Genomic DNA, 17,783 nt, shown 5'->3' on the forward strand with positions numbered 1-17,783 from the left:
CGCGGCACAAACAAATCTGATCCTGAATTGTCGATTTATAAACCACCGAGACACTAATCAGTAAAATAATAATATTTATATAATATAAAACTATATAAAAGTAGCACACTCCGAAATAAATCAATAGAGACTAACCACGGCTCTAGGTTTCGGCTGTGTCCAAATCCATCTCAGAGAGGATACACAGAAGTTGAAGCAAAGCGGATGACAGCAAAAAAAATGCTAATATAACATTGACAGAGAAAGAATAATTATTGAAAAATGCAATTAAAATACTTTTAAATTTTATTTCAGTACAAATGACAAACAAATGCTGCCCAGAGCTTGTAAACATCACCTGAGACGCAAAAACATAAGGTCTCTCATGTTTAGGTTAAATCCATTAAACGTCCAGATAAGTTACTTTTCTGTCATTGGATGTGGTTTATATGTTAATGGTCAGTATTGATGAAGACAGAATCTCTTTCCTGGCGTTTTCCCCACAGTTGTGTGTATAAAAATGGTATATTCGTCAGGAAAGTCTGTCTTTCACATTAATGAAGGTTACCTCAGGTTCAGCATACTGTAAGGGCTGAATGAAAGAGATGCTATGTTTTGTTAATAATATTTTGTATTTATGAATGGACTTTTATTTTTTCTGAAATAGTTCAGTGTAATTAGGCAGAGAAGAGAAAATAAAGTAAGGGAAAGGCTATGAATGAAGAGCTCGTCATGGTGTCCGGGTTTTTATTATTGTTATTAAGCCCCCTGAACACCCACGACACCTCACCTATTACACTACTACTGTATTAGAAAAGCCTAGCGTGCTAAAATAGTACCTTTATTCTTCCTACCAATTCAAAATGCCATGTACTTTCATTACTTCACACCTAAAGATGTGTAGCTAAGTTGTTTATGGTGTTTATTTATTTACTTAGTTGTTTTCTGTCTGTTCTGTAATGTCTCACAGTGTAAATTCTGCCTGAAACATTCATTTCAAGTGTCCTATATAAGCATGTCCCAAAGTACTTTATTCCTCTTATACCACAGGAGTTGACCACGTTTTACAGTTTTTCATTTAATAAACAAGATTAATGTTATGAAATGCCCACAAAAGCTAGTAAGGTCATGCAATTACTTCCATTATAGCAACTATAAACAATCATTTTCCCTAATTTTCCTCTCTCAAGGGTAAAATGAAAGGAATTCAGCTTATTTTACAAAGGAAAAAAATGTTAGTTGAAAGTGTAAGACTTTCTTATGGGGGAAATGTATAGGCTGCTACAAAGCACTGACAATGGAGACTCCTTCCATAAAAGCTTCAGAAAATGAATATATATATATATATTATATATATAATTTTTTATCCATTTATTATTATTATTATTATTATTATTATTATTATTATTATTATTATTATTATTATAGTACAGTATAATTTTTGTGAACAAAAATTTATTAGAATAAATACCATATATATATATCTATATATATATATATATATATATATATATATATATATATATATGTGTGTGTGTGTGTGTGTGTGTGTGTGTGTGTGTGTGTGTGTGATTTATCTGAGCTGCTGGGAAAATGAATCCCCACCTTAAGCAGAGTCTCTTAATTCTGCAGCTTTGGTATAAATAATTACACACAAAAAAAAACCAGTTAAGTCAATTTGATGTTATGTTAGCAAAGAATTATCTGTGATTTGATTCACCCTGTACACTTTTAGACATTATCTGTGTGAGTGGACATGCTGGCCTTGAGCAGAGACTAATATTATTTTTGGAATCAGAGCCAGCTCACTGAGATGACAGCAGCAGACAGTTCACAGTCTCTTTCAGGGGAAAAAAAGAAGCACATTAGTTTTGGTTTTGTGTATCCAGGTGCATTGGGTAAGATCTCGTAGACTGGTGCTCTCTGTAATCAGTAAAGAGGTTCTTTTTAAGATTGAATCCTATCGACTGAGGCGTTCCACTTTGCCAGAGAATATTGCCAGGCAGAACCTCTGGGATGAATATACAAGCTGTTATTGTAAACCCATGCCCATTTCACAGCTGCTCTTTAGTAGTACTGCTGAGAAACGGTTAGGTGTCAGATATACAGAGATTATGGACCTGAGGTGAGCAGGTTACACAGTGATGACTTATCAGAGAGGACACATGTCAGGCAAAGCACCTCCTACTCTTATCTGTTTTTTTCTTCTGCCCTCCCTATTCTCTCTCTCTCTCTCTCTCTCTCTCTCTCTTTCTTTTTTCTTTCCGTGGTCACATTTAACCAAACAAAGGCAAATGGATTGTGGATTTAAACAACAGGGAAGCTTACGCAGCATGCAAAAGCCTATAAGTCATTACTGATTAAAGCTTTTTTTCTTTTTGTTAAAGGAAGTCCACACTCTTGTAGCATTATAAAGTCAAATGCAAACATTTACATACACGTAAGTGTATATTTTTTAAAATTTTTTCCCCCAAAAACTGGAAAATATAATAAATTGGGGAAGAAAATGAAATATTATTTATTTAAAATAAATGAACCCTCCACTTTATAATAGCCTCCAACTTTCAGAAGAGCTTTTGAATCCTCTCAGCTGTACCATTCACCCCTCCATCCCTTCTGGCATTGGGTCATCATTGAGCAATTGCTGGACAAATCTGTTATGTTAGATTTGCATAAGATATCAAACACACCACATCTTTACTTCAGGGCTGGAGAAGGAATAAAAATTCTCTATTTTGTCTTGTTTTTTTCTTATTTGTCATGTTCTCTTTTCACATAAACCTCTCATTTATTTTTTGACAAAAGTAGCTCCTCATAGCCGGTGCACATCACTGTGGAAATCACATGAATGGAAATAAAAATTTTCAGTATAGGTATCTTGAGTGATATTACACGATTCAAAAGGAATGGAGAAGGCTAATGGCGGTTTAGAGGAGGGCAATTTTTCATCATTATGCCTCTAAAAACATTCACAGGCTCTTCTTTATCGTATCTGTCTTCATTCCGCTCATGCTGGTTCTGAAATTGTCACTGTTGTGAAGTCTGTGAGCTATAGGCAGTAAGGGGTTGTTGAACAGCATGGCTTCCCCACAAAGCATCATTCTTCCTTTTTGTCTCGGTGCTGAAGATACGGCAGGGTTTCATTGACTCTCTTGCTGATACAGAGCTTCACAAGCTTTTTTTTTGTGTGTGTATGATGAAAAATCTTCATCTGAGCACAACAAGATCCTTATTTGCTAGCTACACAGACCTGGTGCGTGCTGGAGTATGTGACATAAAAGCTTACTTAAAGTACTACCTGAAAATACAAGATCTCCACAGCTGATTCACTGATTCCCTTATTGAAGCAAGCAGGAGCTGAGGATTCCCAAGGCACTACAAGTTTTAACAGGGTAGTGAGCAGCAAGTGCAGCTAGAACTGTAAGGTTTGAAAGCTTTAAGTCATCAAATAAACTTTCTCCTTCACCAGAATATCTCCAAGAGGTAAATACATCTGATCAGCCATAACATTAAAACCACTGACAGTAACATGAATTATCTCATTGACATGAATTATCTCATTACAGCGGCATCTGTTAAGGGTTGGAATATATTACACTGCAAACGAACATTCAGTTCTTGTAGTTGATGTGTTAGAAGCAGGAAAAATAGGCAAAAAGCCTAGAGCATCTCCAAAACAGCAGGTCTTCTGGGGTTAGTCCTGGTTTGCAGTGGTTAATTTATACCAAAATTGGTCCAAAGAAGGCCAACTGGTGAACCAACATCAGGCTCATAGATGACTTATTGACTCCCACAGAGGAGCTGCTGAAGCACAAATTGCTGAAAGTGTTCATGTTGGCTCTGATAGTCAGGGGTCAGAACACACAGTACATCACGGCTCACAGTGTACGAGGCTGTGTAGCTGCAGACCGGTCAGAGCACCCAGGCTGACCCCTGTCCACCGGAGAAAGCGCCTACTGATGAATCATGTTTTCTGTTGCGTCATGTGGACAGCCGTGTGTGTGTGCATTGGACAGAGATGGCATCAGGATGCACTAAGAGAAGAAAGCAAGAAAGAAAGCACTAAGCAAAGGAAACATTGGGTCCTGACATTCATGTGGATGTTTTCTCTGACAGGTAACACCTACCTAAACGTGGTTGCAGACCAAGTGCATCCCAGTGTTCCCTAACGCCGTTCACGTGTCCTTTAAGCTGCGTGAGCTTTGCCTTTAATGGAGTTGCACATCAACAATTACATGTAACCTTACTGAAATGAGAAAATTAGCCCCATTGTGTTGAGAAGCAGTGGAAAAATTCAAGTGAAAATGGTTGTCTTCTGACTGCCTATGTATCGTCATCACCTTTTATTCCGGAAAAAATATTATAGCCGAGTCATACTATATTCAAATCAAATCTGTAAAAGTTGGGATTAACACCTTATAGTATTATTAGGAACTTTTTTCCCCCTAGTGCTTCAGCATTAGTCCTAGAACACTTCCTGAGACAGACAATAAGAACTAATGGTCTGAGAGATGCTAATGTTGCATTAGGGAAATATCAGATTTACTCTAACTATAGACAGAAGGGCACCAGACATCTTTGTCAGATGAGCAGTGACATCACTGCAGGACATCTTCACCTCTCTTTGCTCAGTCCTGCTCTTTTAAATGACACTGACGTTCACACAATGCTAACACTGCACATAACCGTGTGTTCTTCTGAAGTCTTTTGGAGTACATAAAGACCTAGATGCACTGATTTCATACAGGTTTGCCCTAGAATAAAGTAAATGGCAATTGTAATTGTCACTTCATTTCCTTATGTATCTTATTTTATTTCTATTTTTTAATATTTTTCTATTTGTTTTTATTTTCCTGACTCTATTATTTTATCTATTTTTATCGAACAAGCACAGTGGTAAAAAGTATTTCACTACACGTCGTACTGTGTATGATTGTGTACGTGAGAAATAAATTAGAAATTTGCAAATCAACATGCAAATAAACCTGGTGCTAAAACAAATACATGCACAGCTATGTAACATTGTGTTAATCCTGCGTCTGCACCGAACCCGAAGTTTTGTACTGTTTCATCTTTTAGAAGATGAATGAAATCACTAGATGAAATATACAGCTTATTGGTAGCACATATTTGAGCATCTTTAAAACTTCACTTTTTTACTTTTACTGGAATTAGCATGCTACCGGAAATACTTCTAAATTGAATTAGCATTTTGACCATTAACAACATTTATTACAATATTAAATAGGCTTAATGTACCCAAAAAATCTCAGAATAGTGTGATAATATATTTAGTTTAATTCACCTGTATTTGTTTAGCGCTTTTAACAATAGACATTGTTTCAAAGCAGCTTTACACGAATATAAAAATATAAAAAATTAAAATTTGTATTTAGCCCTAATGAGCAAGACAGAGGCAACAGTGGCAAGGAAAAAGCAGTAGTGCTCAGGAACACCGGGAGCTCAGGAGTTACATTTACATTTACCATTATGGAATTTGGCAGACGCCCTTATCCACGCCTTTATCTCATTTTTATACAAATGAGGAATAGAGGGTTAAGGGCCTTGCTCAAGGGCACAGCAGTGGCAGCTTGGTGGACCTGGGATCCAAACAATCAGTAGTCCAGCATCTTAACCACTAAGCTACCACATCTCCATGTTGCATGTGTAGCGAGAGAGACAGAATATTAGGTATGTTTGTGATCATGTAATGGTTACGGACAATATATATTATGTGCAAAGTCAGGCAGGGACTTCGGAAAAACAAGCTATGACAGCATAGAAGCTAAAAAGGGAAAGCCAGAAGGTGGCTTCCTGGGACATAAAGCAGCCTGTCACTTCACATTCAACAATAAATATGTATATCAAAATATTAATATCGCATTGCTATCATATTGCTAGTTCTAGTAGTGTTATCACAGAGAGGCAAGATAGTGGAACTGGTTAGTGTTTAGAGCTTCGTGTATGAAAACAGAACTGGAGCTTGTGCTTTTAAAAAATGAGGTCTGAGGTTTTCCCCCATTAAATAAACTGTGAGTACTGGCTCTGTGTGTGTGTGTGAGTGTGTGTGGCAAGGGTATTTAACTCACAAAGTACACCTTGCTTCTTCCAGATGTTGAAATTATTGCAGCGTGAGCGTACTTCAATGGAAAATTATCCTTACAGTACGAACACACACGCACGCATTGCCGAGCAGAATCCTCCTGACATTTTAATCCATACCCATCATGCCTCAGTGTCTCCCAGCCAGGCTCTCTGCCCATTTAAGGACTATTACAGTGTGCTAAAGCAGCTGGGCTGGGATGATGCTGCAGCTTTTTCCTGATGCTGGAGTCTCTGAGGCTCTGATTACACATGAAGCGAGACGACTGCTTTCTCTCTGTGAGCTCTGGGAAAGTGAATTACTGAACACTGGGCTCCATTTACCTGAGCCTCAGATAGAATGGGAGAGAATAAAATTGATGCACTGCGAGTTCGGAGTTAAAGAAACACTTTAGTGGGGTTTTTTTTTTTTCTTTTTTCGTTTTTTAAGCAACAGCATTAAAATTCTTCTCTTTTTTTTTTTTACTCAAAACTCAGGTTAGTCTAAGGGTGTTCACTGAATTTTTTTACAGAAGTACCTCTGGTCCAAATAAAGACCCAACCAAAGTAAACAAAGTGCTCCAGACTATCAAAAAAAAACCCCATTAAACTCTATCTGCTGCATCTCTAGCACTTCATATTTAATATTATCAAAGGCAAACATGTTTCATGAACTTGAGGGAAAAACCCTGCAGAGGTCCATCAGTACATGTTTAAAATGAACACAAATAAGAAAAAGCGTTTATTTAATTCTTTTCTTCACATATCCCAGCTTGTTAGAGAGGTGCGGTCAGAGCACAGAAGCTGGGGTCAGAGCGCAGAATCAGTCATGATACAGCATCCCTGGACCAGAGAGGCCCAACAGTTGCAGCTTGGTGATGTTGTAGCTTCAACCCCTCACCTTCTGATTAGGAGCTTTAACCATCAAGGACTCACCAGTTGCAGTTTGGTGGTGCTGGGGGGCTTGAAGCATTAAGCCACTGAGCCTCCACTGCCCTCAGTGTCTCTCTACACTCTATAGTAAAGGTGTTATAATGAGCCGGACCCACAAGAGAAAGTCTGACCAGCTTTCCAGTACTAGAACGATACAGCAGGAAGCACTCGTGTGTATGGTGTCCATGCACAGTTAGAGAGAATCTGAATACCTTGCGAAAGCATTAACACAAATTCCATCCTTTACAGAAGCAGTCCCATGCCTGAAAGCATGAATTATACAAGCTTCATGCATAGGTATCCTTGACCAATGAATTCATGAAGGATTTGCTGTAAGGCTGCAATCGACTTGCAATGGAAGTGAGTCAGAACAGAGTTATGGTATTTTTTTATTTTTATTTACCTTGAGTCACAAAGTAGGGGGGGAAGCATAGATGCCATTGTGATGAATGATGTATATTTACAACCCCATGAGAAGGTAAAATGCACACTGTTTAGTCTATGATATAGATTTAACAAGTAAATGTCTGTATGTTGGGTGATCTAATGCAGACGCTATATATATAACTCGCTATATATATAACTTGCTATATATATATATATATATAACAAGCGCTTTATTTACCTATGAGCAGTCATGTTGATTTGACATCACTTGCTGAACTCAGGAAACAGCTCAAGTAGGAATTCTGAGTTGAGGTGTTATCTTTGTTTCTTTCCTAGTTAGAAGTCGGAGATTACAAGTTACGACCTTGCAGTATACAATGATGTTCAACAAGAGTCCTTAGACTTCCTGTATAATAAGAAACATCCCATTTTTTTCATCATCCATTTTATGGGAGTTTGATTCTGGGGCTTTTATTTCCCCACTCAGAGAGTTTTAGAGAGTTGTGTGGAAATTATTCTTAGATCTTCAGTAAAGGTTTTCATTCTGCTCAGACTCACGATACAGGAGGACTCGGCACAAGGCAGGAATACAGACTGGATGGGATTGAAATTCAGGTAGACGAACATGCGGTTGAAAATCCGCTGAAGTATTCCTCTAAGGATTGTGTTTTAGTGCAGTTTTGCACTTAGTCCAAACACACAAGTACAGATTTATTCCTGGCTCGTTGTAGAAGGAAGTCATCACGACTGTTTTGAATTGTGACACAAACTATGGGTCGATTAGCCTTCTTTCACAACAGCTTATTAATGATTATAAATTATGAATGCTTCTTGACGTAGATGAATGCCGAAGCCTTGCGTCTTTTGTTTTCGAGTGTTTTTAATACTACAATCTGCAGACCACAGCACATTCAACACAGAAAAAAATGCAACAAATCTCATTACTGCTCATCCTTCAGCTCATTTTCACATATAATTTAGTGAAAAGAGAACACAAGCCCACCAGAAAATAAGTGTGTGTGTGTGGAAAAACATCCCGAACTGAATTCTCAAATTCGATTGGTCGGAAGCTGTGATAGTTTTAATTGTAAAGTACATAGCGACTTCTATAGCGTCTATAGCGTGTATTTATTGATATTATGAATTTTTCAGTAATAATAAGATAATTTTATAAGATATATAAGATGTATAAGATGTAATAAAAGATGTAATAAAATGTAATAAGATGTTTTATTTTGTTTATTTTTTTAAGTCTACAGTGTAAGTACTTTGTAATGCGATTTTAATTTTTTTCAGGTTCTTTTTAATCTTCAGGATATACAGCTTTGTGCTTTCTTAGTAAGAGAGAGGAAACAGTGATGCTGGTGAGGCAACAAATGTATAAAACTGTTAATTAATAAATAGATTGACAAATTGCTGTGGTGTAAAAGGAATAAAGCACTGTAGGGCATGTTGTTAGAAAACTTCAGTGTGGTTACATTGTTGATTATTTCCCTATAAAATTCTGCCTCATTGTAGGACGTAGGATTATAGCACAGAGATGGCTTTAGTTGTCTTTTTTTCCGTCTTGTTACCTGGGAACAGTTTGTTTGCACAGGAATGCAATGAAGTTTGACAGCTTTAAAGATTCCCAGTGAAGGCTCCAATTCCCTGTTTGGTCTGTAATGATGCTTTCCGCCCAAGCGAATGTTTTGTCTTGATGTCTGGATGCATTGTAGTACATTTAATCTGGAGAGAAAAGTGTGAGTGGGCGTGTATATTAGATCTAAGTTCGGAAAGCAAACAGGATGCGCTTAAATCTTTTATGAAGGGATGGAGAGAGCTGCACTGGTCATGGCGATGGCGCCAGCTCTGTAATACGAGGCCAGTGGGGTGAAAGTTGGTGAGAGAGAGCATCAGACAGAGAGTTCTTCTCTTTTATCTGCACAGGAAAGTCTACAGAGTGTAACAGAAAATCCAGACAGAACCCGAAGGCAAATTTCTACCTAGCAGAGCGTGCCTGATTGGGATGTGACTTGTCTCTTGACAGCTGATATAAAGCATGCGAGGAGTGTTTAGGCAGCAGTATTACAGCCAGGAGCCCGATATTTACGCCAGTCACTCTCTGCCTGCTGGAAACTACAGACGTCTCTGTTTTACCTCTGATACAAAAACACACAGTGGATGTGACAACAGCGTTTGCTGTCTGTCCTTAAAAGGTAGTAGGAAGAGATTGTTTGCGTGTGTGATAAAGATCTGTAGCACACAGTGGACTCTGTGTTTGATGGACTTCGGTTTTACATAATTTACATATCTACAGCCCTGAGATTTTAATGTACATCACTTCTCCATTAAGGCCTTGCACAAAATAATGATAGTGTGTGCGTGTGTGTGTGTGTGTGTGTGTGGTGTTGGTGCCAGATGTAGAGAAGAGGATTCTGAATAGCAAACACTTGGAACAACCTTGTAATTAAAGTGAAAAGTCTCAGTGCTTTAGGTTTTAATTGTGTGTTAAAAGCTCGATGGAGATTAAGTAAAGACCTTTCACATGTTTGCCAACCTTGTGCATCGAGCACCACTCATCCCTCTCTCTCTCTCTCTCTCTCTCACACACATACACGCACTCACACACGCACTCACACACGCACTCACACACACCTTCACTGAAGACGACCCTTAAGCTGTTGAGTCGTATGTCTGCTTCAGTTTATTTTCTTTTTCTTTTTCTTTTCAAAGCATCCGACATCACTAACACAGAGTTTAAGTTTAATCTGCTATTTCACAGCTTTTAGGCAAAATACACTCTTTTAAATCTGCACTGAAATAAATTCACCTCCTGTACATTATATACACCATAAATACGTATATATCATCAGACTGTATAATACACCAACACTCACATGTTACACATAAGCACTTATCACACATGTACACTTCCCCAACAGATCCAACCACTGGAGACGACCATTCAGGATATAGATGCATTTCTACATCCTAATTTCCACTAATCCTAATTTATACCGCACCACGGACAGTTTCCTGTATACACACACTTTTAAATCCTAAACCAGCTGAAGCTTGGGTAGAGTGTCTATGGGAATGCTTGTGGATGTGGTTTTGGAGTAAACATTAGAAATTGGGTCAGTATGTGTCTGAATTCTTGAAACAGTTAGCTATAGACAGACAGACAGATAGACAGACAGACAGATAGACAGACAGACAGATAGAGGATGGATAGATAGATAGATAGATAGATAGATAGATAGATAGATAGATAGATAGATAGATAGATAGATAGATAGATAGATAGACTACCAGTCAAAAGTTTGGACACACCTTTAATTCAATGTTTTTTGTTTAGGGATTTATTTTCTACATTCTAGAACAATACTGGAGATTTCAAAACTATGAAATAACACACATGGACTTAAGTAATCCATATGTAACGACAACAAAAAACAGTCAGTTGTTATTTTAAGACACGAAGGTCAGGTGTTCTGGAATAGTTCTTGCAAGAACAGTATTGTCAAAACCCATCAAGCCCCATGATGAAACTGGCTCACATGAAGACCATCCCAGTAAAGCAAGACCAAAACTGACCTCTGCTGCAGAGGAGAAGTTCATTTAGAGTTACCAGCCTCAGAAATCACCAATTAACAGCACCTCAGATTAGAGCCGTTATGAGGGCTTTACAGAGTATCAGTAGCAGACATTTCTCAATATCAACTGTTCAAAGGACATTACTGTGTATTTCGGCCGCCTTCAGCATTGTTTTACAATGTAGTAAGAAATAAACATCAGGAAAGACCATGGAATTAGAAGATGTGTCCAAACTTTTTACTGGTAGTGTAGATTGGTGGATAGATAGTTGATGGATGGATGGATGGATGGATGGATGGATAGATAGATAGATAGATAGATAGATAGATAGATAGATAGATAGATAGATAGATAGATAGGTGGGTGGGTGGGTGGATGGATGGATGGATGGATGGATGGATGGATGGAAGGATGGATGGATGGATGGATGGATGGATAGATAGATAGATAGATAGATAGATAGATAGATAGATAGATAGACTCTATTGATCTCATGATGGAAATTGTGTTACAGCAGCATGATCACCAAAATATACAAAATAATATATATATATATATATATATATATATACATATAATTTTTTTTTTAAAGTATATTTGCCACCTGAAATACACCGACTGTACTTTTCCATTCAAACAGAACACTTTATGTAAGACTTATTCAGAGGTGCTTTGTAACAAAAAGAACAGAACAGCATTAACTAACTCCATAAGGTTACGGGACAAATCACAGGTTTAATGCACTTGTTCTAATATTATCGTTGCTATAGTAACAGCTTGCACAGAGACCTGGTGAAGTTTTCTAGTCTTTTTGGGAGGAGTTTCCAGTGTCAGTGCTTTGTGAAATAGGTAGAGTCTCCAGGAGGAGGAGGAATTTGTGTGTACTCAGTAACGTGACCAGATTTTAATTTTTTATTTTTATTAATTAACTTCATGGCAGAAAATGAGAGGTGACGTGACAGTAGGTATGTTATAACAGAAGCGATGAAATCATTTTGTAGACAATGTCCAACATTAAATGTAACTATAAATGGCTAAAACATATGATGTGCTGCTCTAATGAATAAATAAAAACGTTCAATAGTTGGAAAATTGCTATGATATTAGATTAATATGTATCACATATTATCATATGTTGCTCTGGAGCTCATATCATCTCAGGGATTTTTTCCTCACTAGCATCGTCTCTGGCTTTCTTATGATTCTTATGTCAGATTGGTTATTTTTGTATAATAGCACAACCTATCAGCTTTTCTTCCTTACATGACGTATTTACAGTATAATTTGTGAGTAATGAACAGCTTAGTGTTTAGTGAAGTTAAAGCCAGAACACCTTTCCTATAACACACACATAAAGTTTGACACTATCATACTTTTAGTTGATTTCAACACTTCTTCCATACTTTCATAAAGTCCCTGTAAAGTGTAAGAGTCCGAGTCTGATACCCCTTTGTTAACCTGATTTTATATTTCCTGTTTTTGTTTTATAACACTGTTAAAAACACAGGTCCGAAAAGGAACTGGACATCAGTAGGTTTGAATGTAATTAGCGTCTTTTCAATGTTGTAAGTTCACTGATGTAATTATATTTGCTCTGCCGTCATATTTTATTTGCTTCTCTCAGTCACAGGCTTCGGGTTTGTATCGCTGTAATATTAGCAGTGTGCATAAATTAGTGATGTGGTTTTATTGCTGTTCCAGTATAATTAAAAAATACTGCTATTTAAGAAAGAAGAGCAGAAACCCAGCTGACATAACACACAAATAATTGTCATCCTTATTTTGAGTTTTATTCTTTGTATTATTGTTAGTCGTATTCATATTAGAGTATTGATATTGTTCAAATAAAAACACAATTTTTTCATGTAATGCAGGGGAATAAGCATAAAATTCTTTTAATAACCTTTTAAGCATTATTTTTAAAAAAATATCCTTAATCAAAAAAAAAGGCTGTGTGTTTTTGCTAACATGCGAAAACTCTTTGTTTCTGTTTGCTGTCAATGTGCAATTTCAATTATTTTCCATTATCAGTGTTTTCTTTATTTTATTGTGGAAATTTCCACTTTTGTTCTTTGTCATGATTTTGTCAGTACATCATGTGCTCTCGTTATAAAGGTCAGTGTTGCCATCGTACACTAGTATGTTACGAGGTCCTTAAGTAAATAGCCTTCACTTTAATTGTAGGGTGTTTTTACAAAACGCACTTTATAGCACAACGTTTGCGCACCCCTAGACCATCTCAATTATATGCGCTTCTTGAACATCACATTCCAGATTTAGTCGCTCTTTCACTTGCTCTTGAAGGAAGGCTTTCGACTAGATTTTGGATTAAGGCTGTGGGGATTTGGGATCATTCAGCTACTTTATTGAGATCAGGTTATAATGTTGGGTGAGGAGCTCTGGTTCAGTTCATCCCAAAGGTGTTCAGTGGAGTTGAGGTCAGGGCTCTGTGCAGGATATTCTACATCAAATTTAACACACCATGTCTTAATGGAGCTTGCACAAAGGCATCATTATGCTGGAACATATCTGAGCCTCTTAGTTCCAGTGAAGAGAAACTGTAATGCTACTGTATACACAGACATTATGTATAATTGCATGCTTCCAACTTTGTGGCAACAATTTGGAGAAGAAACGATATGATGATGGTCAGGTGTCCACAAACTTTTGCTCATATGGCTTATATAGTGTATATAAAATCATAAACCTATATTAACGGCTGTGTTTTACATCTTAATTGCTGTTGTTAGATCTATTTTAACACTCTGCAATCTCTGTGATATATATTCCTGCAGGAAGTGCATGATATCCTACGCGAGTACGAGCTCAAGTACTGCTTTGTGGACCGGAATAAAGGCACAGGTAATTGCCCTCCTTCATCCTACAGCTCTCATGCTACTAATGGATCTCGCTGAAACCATTCCATCTCAGACGTAAAAACACTCGCCAATAAAAACCTGTCTGCCCACACAGTCTGATTTGCCACACTTACCTGGTCGTTTAAGAGACCCCCACTTAGAAGGAGTGATTAATGACTGATGCTTCAGCTCCCTGTCATGCAGAACTTTAATAATAGCAGGCAACTTGGAACTGAGCTCTGGAACCTGAAGTTTTGCTCTTGTGTGATATATATATTTCAGAGCACTTATTATGTCTGTCAATTTATTTTTCCTCCTTATTATACAGATTGAGGGAACATTTATGGCCACTGCAGTGTGTCAGGTATATGTTTCAAACGCAACACAATAAGAATGAGTTATGAGAGAGAACAGCTGACATGGGGTGATAAAGTTATTTACGTTTTAATAGTTTAGGTTGGTCTGAACTGTTAGGGTTTAGCGGTATCACTGTATTAATTAAACGTTCAGAAACACAAGAAAATTCATTACATACTTTGGTAGATTCTTGATATCTTTGTAGGTATACAACAAAAACAACAACAAAAGGAAACAAACCCCCCATGTATTCAAATTTTTTGTGAGCTTTTCATAGACACATTTTTGACAGACAGACACACAGATGGATAGATAGATAGACAGACAGATAGAGAGATGACAGACAGATGGACAGACAGGCAGACAGAATGGACTGACGGACGGACGGAAGGATGGATGGATGGATGGATGGATGGATGGATGGATGGATGGACGGACAGACAGACAGACAGACAGACAGACAGATAGATAGATAGATAGATAGATAGATAGATAGATAGATAGATAGATAGATAGATAGATAGATAGACAGACAGACACACGGATAGATAGATAGATAGATAGATAGATAGATAGATAGATAGATAGATAGATAGATAGATAGATAGATAGACGGATAGATAGATAGATAGATAGATAGATAGATAGATAGATAGATAGATAGATAGATAGATAGATAGACAGACAGACACACCGATAGATAGATAGATAGATAGATAGATAGATAGATAGATAGATAGATAGATAGATAGATAGATAGATAGATAGATAGATAGATAGACACACAGATGGATGGATGGATGGATGGATAGACAGATACATACATACGTACATACATGCATACAGAGGGGCCCAAAAAATGTATACACACTTCAACATGAAAAATATATGCATAAAAATGATATTACTAAATTTATATGAACATAAAAGGTTATCTGTAAGTCATGTTTGAATGCTACTTCAGTTTCTTCCCGTAGTGCAGACAGCGTAGGTGGTTTTCTACAGTACACCACATCCTTTAGTGCTCCCCACAGACAGAAATCTAGGGGTGTTAAGTCCGGGGAACGTGGAGTGATACACAATTATGACGATTTACTGTACCATTTAGGTTTAAACTGTGCTTCATCAGACCACACACACAAACTCCTCATTCTCATGTACCATGTGTCGAAAATACATACTGATAACTTTAGAGGAAACATAATACTACACATTGCTGCCATAATTCAATTCGAGTTTTAAAAAAGGGAATAAATAACTGTTTAAGTGTGTATACATTTTTTGGGGGGGCCTGTCTGGACATAAATACATGAATGCATTCAACTTTGGTGCCATTGCATAGTACAGATGCTCAGCAACAGAGGCAGTCTTGTGTTCACCAGAAGTTGCAGGTTGAACACACACACACACACACACACACAAACAGTTAATAATGAATAAGTAGGCTATGGGCAGTAAATACACTATATTGCCAAAAGTATTCGCTCACCTGCCTTGACTCGCATATGAACTTAAGTGACATCCCATTCCTAATCCATAGGGTTCAATATGACGTCGGTCCACCCTTTGCAGCTATAACAGCTTCAACTCTTCTGGGAAGGCTGTCCACAAGGTTTAGGAGTGTGTTTATGGGAATTTTTGACCATTCTTCCAGAAGCACATTTGTGAGGTCACACACTGATGTTGGACGAGAAGGCCTGGCTCTCAGTCTCCGCTCTAATTCATCCCAAAGGTGTTCTATCAGGTTGAGGTCAGGACTCTGTGCAGGCCAGTCAAGTTCATCCACACCAGACTCTGTCATCCATGTCTTTATGGACCTTGCTTTGTGCACTGGTGCACAGTCATGTTGGAAGAGGAAGGGGCCAGCTCCAAACTGTTCCCACAAAGTTGGGAGCATGGAATTGTCCAAAATGTCTTGGTATGCTGAAGCATTCAGAGTTCCTTTCACTGGAACTAAGGGGCCAAGCCCAGCTCCTGAAAAACAACCCCACACCATAATCCCCCCTCCACCAAACTTTACACTTGGCACAATGCAATCAGACAAGTACCGTTCTCCTGGCAACCGCCAAACCCAGACTCGTCCATCAGATTGCCAGATGGAGAAGCGCGATTCATCACTCCAGAGAACGCGTCTCCACTGCTTTAGAGTCCAGTGGCGGCGTGCTTTACACCACTGCATCCGACGCTTTGCATTGCACTTGGTGATGTATGGCTTGGATGCAGCTGCTCGGCCATGGAAACCCATTCCATGAAGCTCTCTGCGCACTGTTCTTGAGCTAATCTGAAGGCCACATGAAGTTTGGAGGTCTGTAGCGATTGACTGCAGAAAGTTGGCGACCTCTTCGCACTATGCGCCTCAGCATCCGCTGACCCCGCTCCGTCAGTTTACGTGGCCTACCACTTCGTGGCTGAGTTGCTGTCGTTATTTTTTTAAAGATGTATATCTAGAATATTTAAAGATGTATATCTAGAATATATGCTATCAATCTACAAATATATACACCTAATGCAATATATATGGTATGGTTTCGAGCTGCAGTACGATGACAGACAGTAAAACATCAGTAATGGTGTAGTGTAGAGGTCAGCAGGGTAATGGTTGTGGGGAAGAAGTTGGCTCTGAGCCTGCCACTTCTTGTGCGAGTGTTCCTGTATCTCGTGAAGGGTATCTCGTGAGGTTGAACAGTGTGTGACTGGGACGGGACGAGTTCAGGTTCTTCACAGAGATATCTACTCTGCTACTATCTACTGTTTTGATCAGTGTTTATTGCCTTGTTGTGTAACTAAGATGGCAGTTAAGGAAACTTTCCTGGGTGAAAATGATAATTTTGTGCCCTAAAAAGCACTAAGGGTAAAGGGAGTGTTTTTAAGGCAAAAATTTTAATGTCTGAACTAAATTTACACTGTGTGTTAGGGAGGTCAAAACTTACTCTGTGATTCAAGTGGTTAAGACTCTGGTTTGTTGATTGGGGTTCGAGCCCCAGCACCACCAAGCTCCACTGTTGGGCAATTGAGCAAGGTCCTTAATCCTCTCTGCTCCAGGGGTCCTGTATCATAGCTGCCCTTGCACTCTGACCCCAACTTCCTCAGCTGGGAAATGCAAAGAAAAGGATTCCACTGTGCTGTAATGTATGTGTGGCGTTAATAAAGGCCAGTTATTCTTCTTAGTTCTTATACTTTACAGCCATTTTGTGCATTTTTTACTTACAAACGTTCACAAGAGTAGCAGATCTTAGTCAAATGGTTTTCAGTGCACTTGTATCTTCTTCTGCATGAAGAAACAGAGGTGTGATTTAGGAGGTGTCCAGGCAGAGAGGGTTGCCAAACATTGTTGGGGAAAAAAACTTGATTGTGTGAAGAAAAACTGAGCAAATAGACAGTAATAGTGGAAAAGCATTTTGATTTGTGTTTTCAAAAATGAGCAGTAAGGTAAGTGTCCAGTCATACACTACGACTACGGGTGACACTGAAACAACCCCACAGCAGATACAGACCTCACAGGAGAGCTAACTCGAAGCCAGATAAACAGAGCTCACATGGCAACCTGTGCTTTAAACAGCTCTGAAATATCAGCAGGTCATAAAATCCTCAGTTATGTAGCAGGCTATC

General features: G+C 38.2%; 1 protein-coding gene and 1 long non-coding RNA gene across 4 annotated transcripts in view; one reads left to right on the forward strand and one right to left on the reverse strand.

The window, feature by feature from the left end:
- Nucleotides 1-17,783, forward strand: part of raver2 (ribonucleoprotein, PTB-binding 2) — a 105,538-nt gene that overhangs the window by 790 nt on the left and 86,965 nt on the right. For all 3 annotated transcript variants that reach the window (XM_058404148.1, XM_058404146.1, XM_058404147.1), the window contains exon 2: nucleotides 13,755-13,821. In XM_058404148.1, coding sequence (XP_058260131.1) covers nucleotides 13,755-13,821 — 67 coding nt within the window. The remainder of the gene's footprint in view (nucleotides 1-13,754; nucleotides 13,822-17,783) is intronic.
- Nucleotides 3,553-6,211, reverse strand: LOC131362249 (uncharacterized). The gene is made up of 3 exons (XR_009206140.1): nucleotides 6,069-6,211; nucleotides 4,107-4,225; nucleotides 3,553-4,013 (listed from the first exon to the last, which is right to left on the reverse strand). It is a non-coding gene; the product is annotated as an uncharacterized LOC131362249 (long non-coding RNA).

Source organism: Hemibagrus wyckioides, linkage group LG11, assembly GCF_019097595.1.
Source record: "Hemibagrus wyckioides isolate EC202008001 linkage group LG11, SWU_Hwy_1.0, whole genome shotgun sequence".
Classification (NCBI taxonomy): Eukaryota; Metazoa; Chordata; class Actinopteri; order Siluriformes; family Bagridae; genus Hemibagrus; species Hemibagrus wyckioides.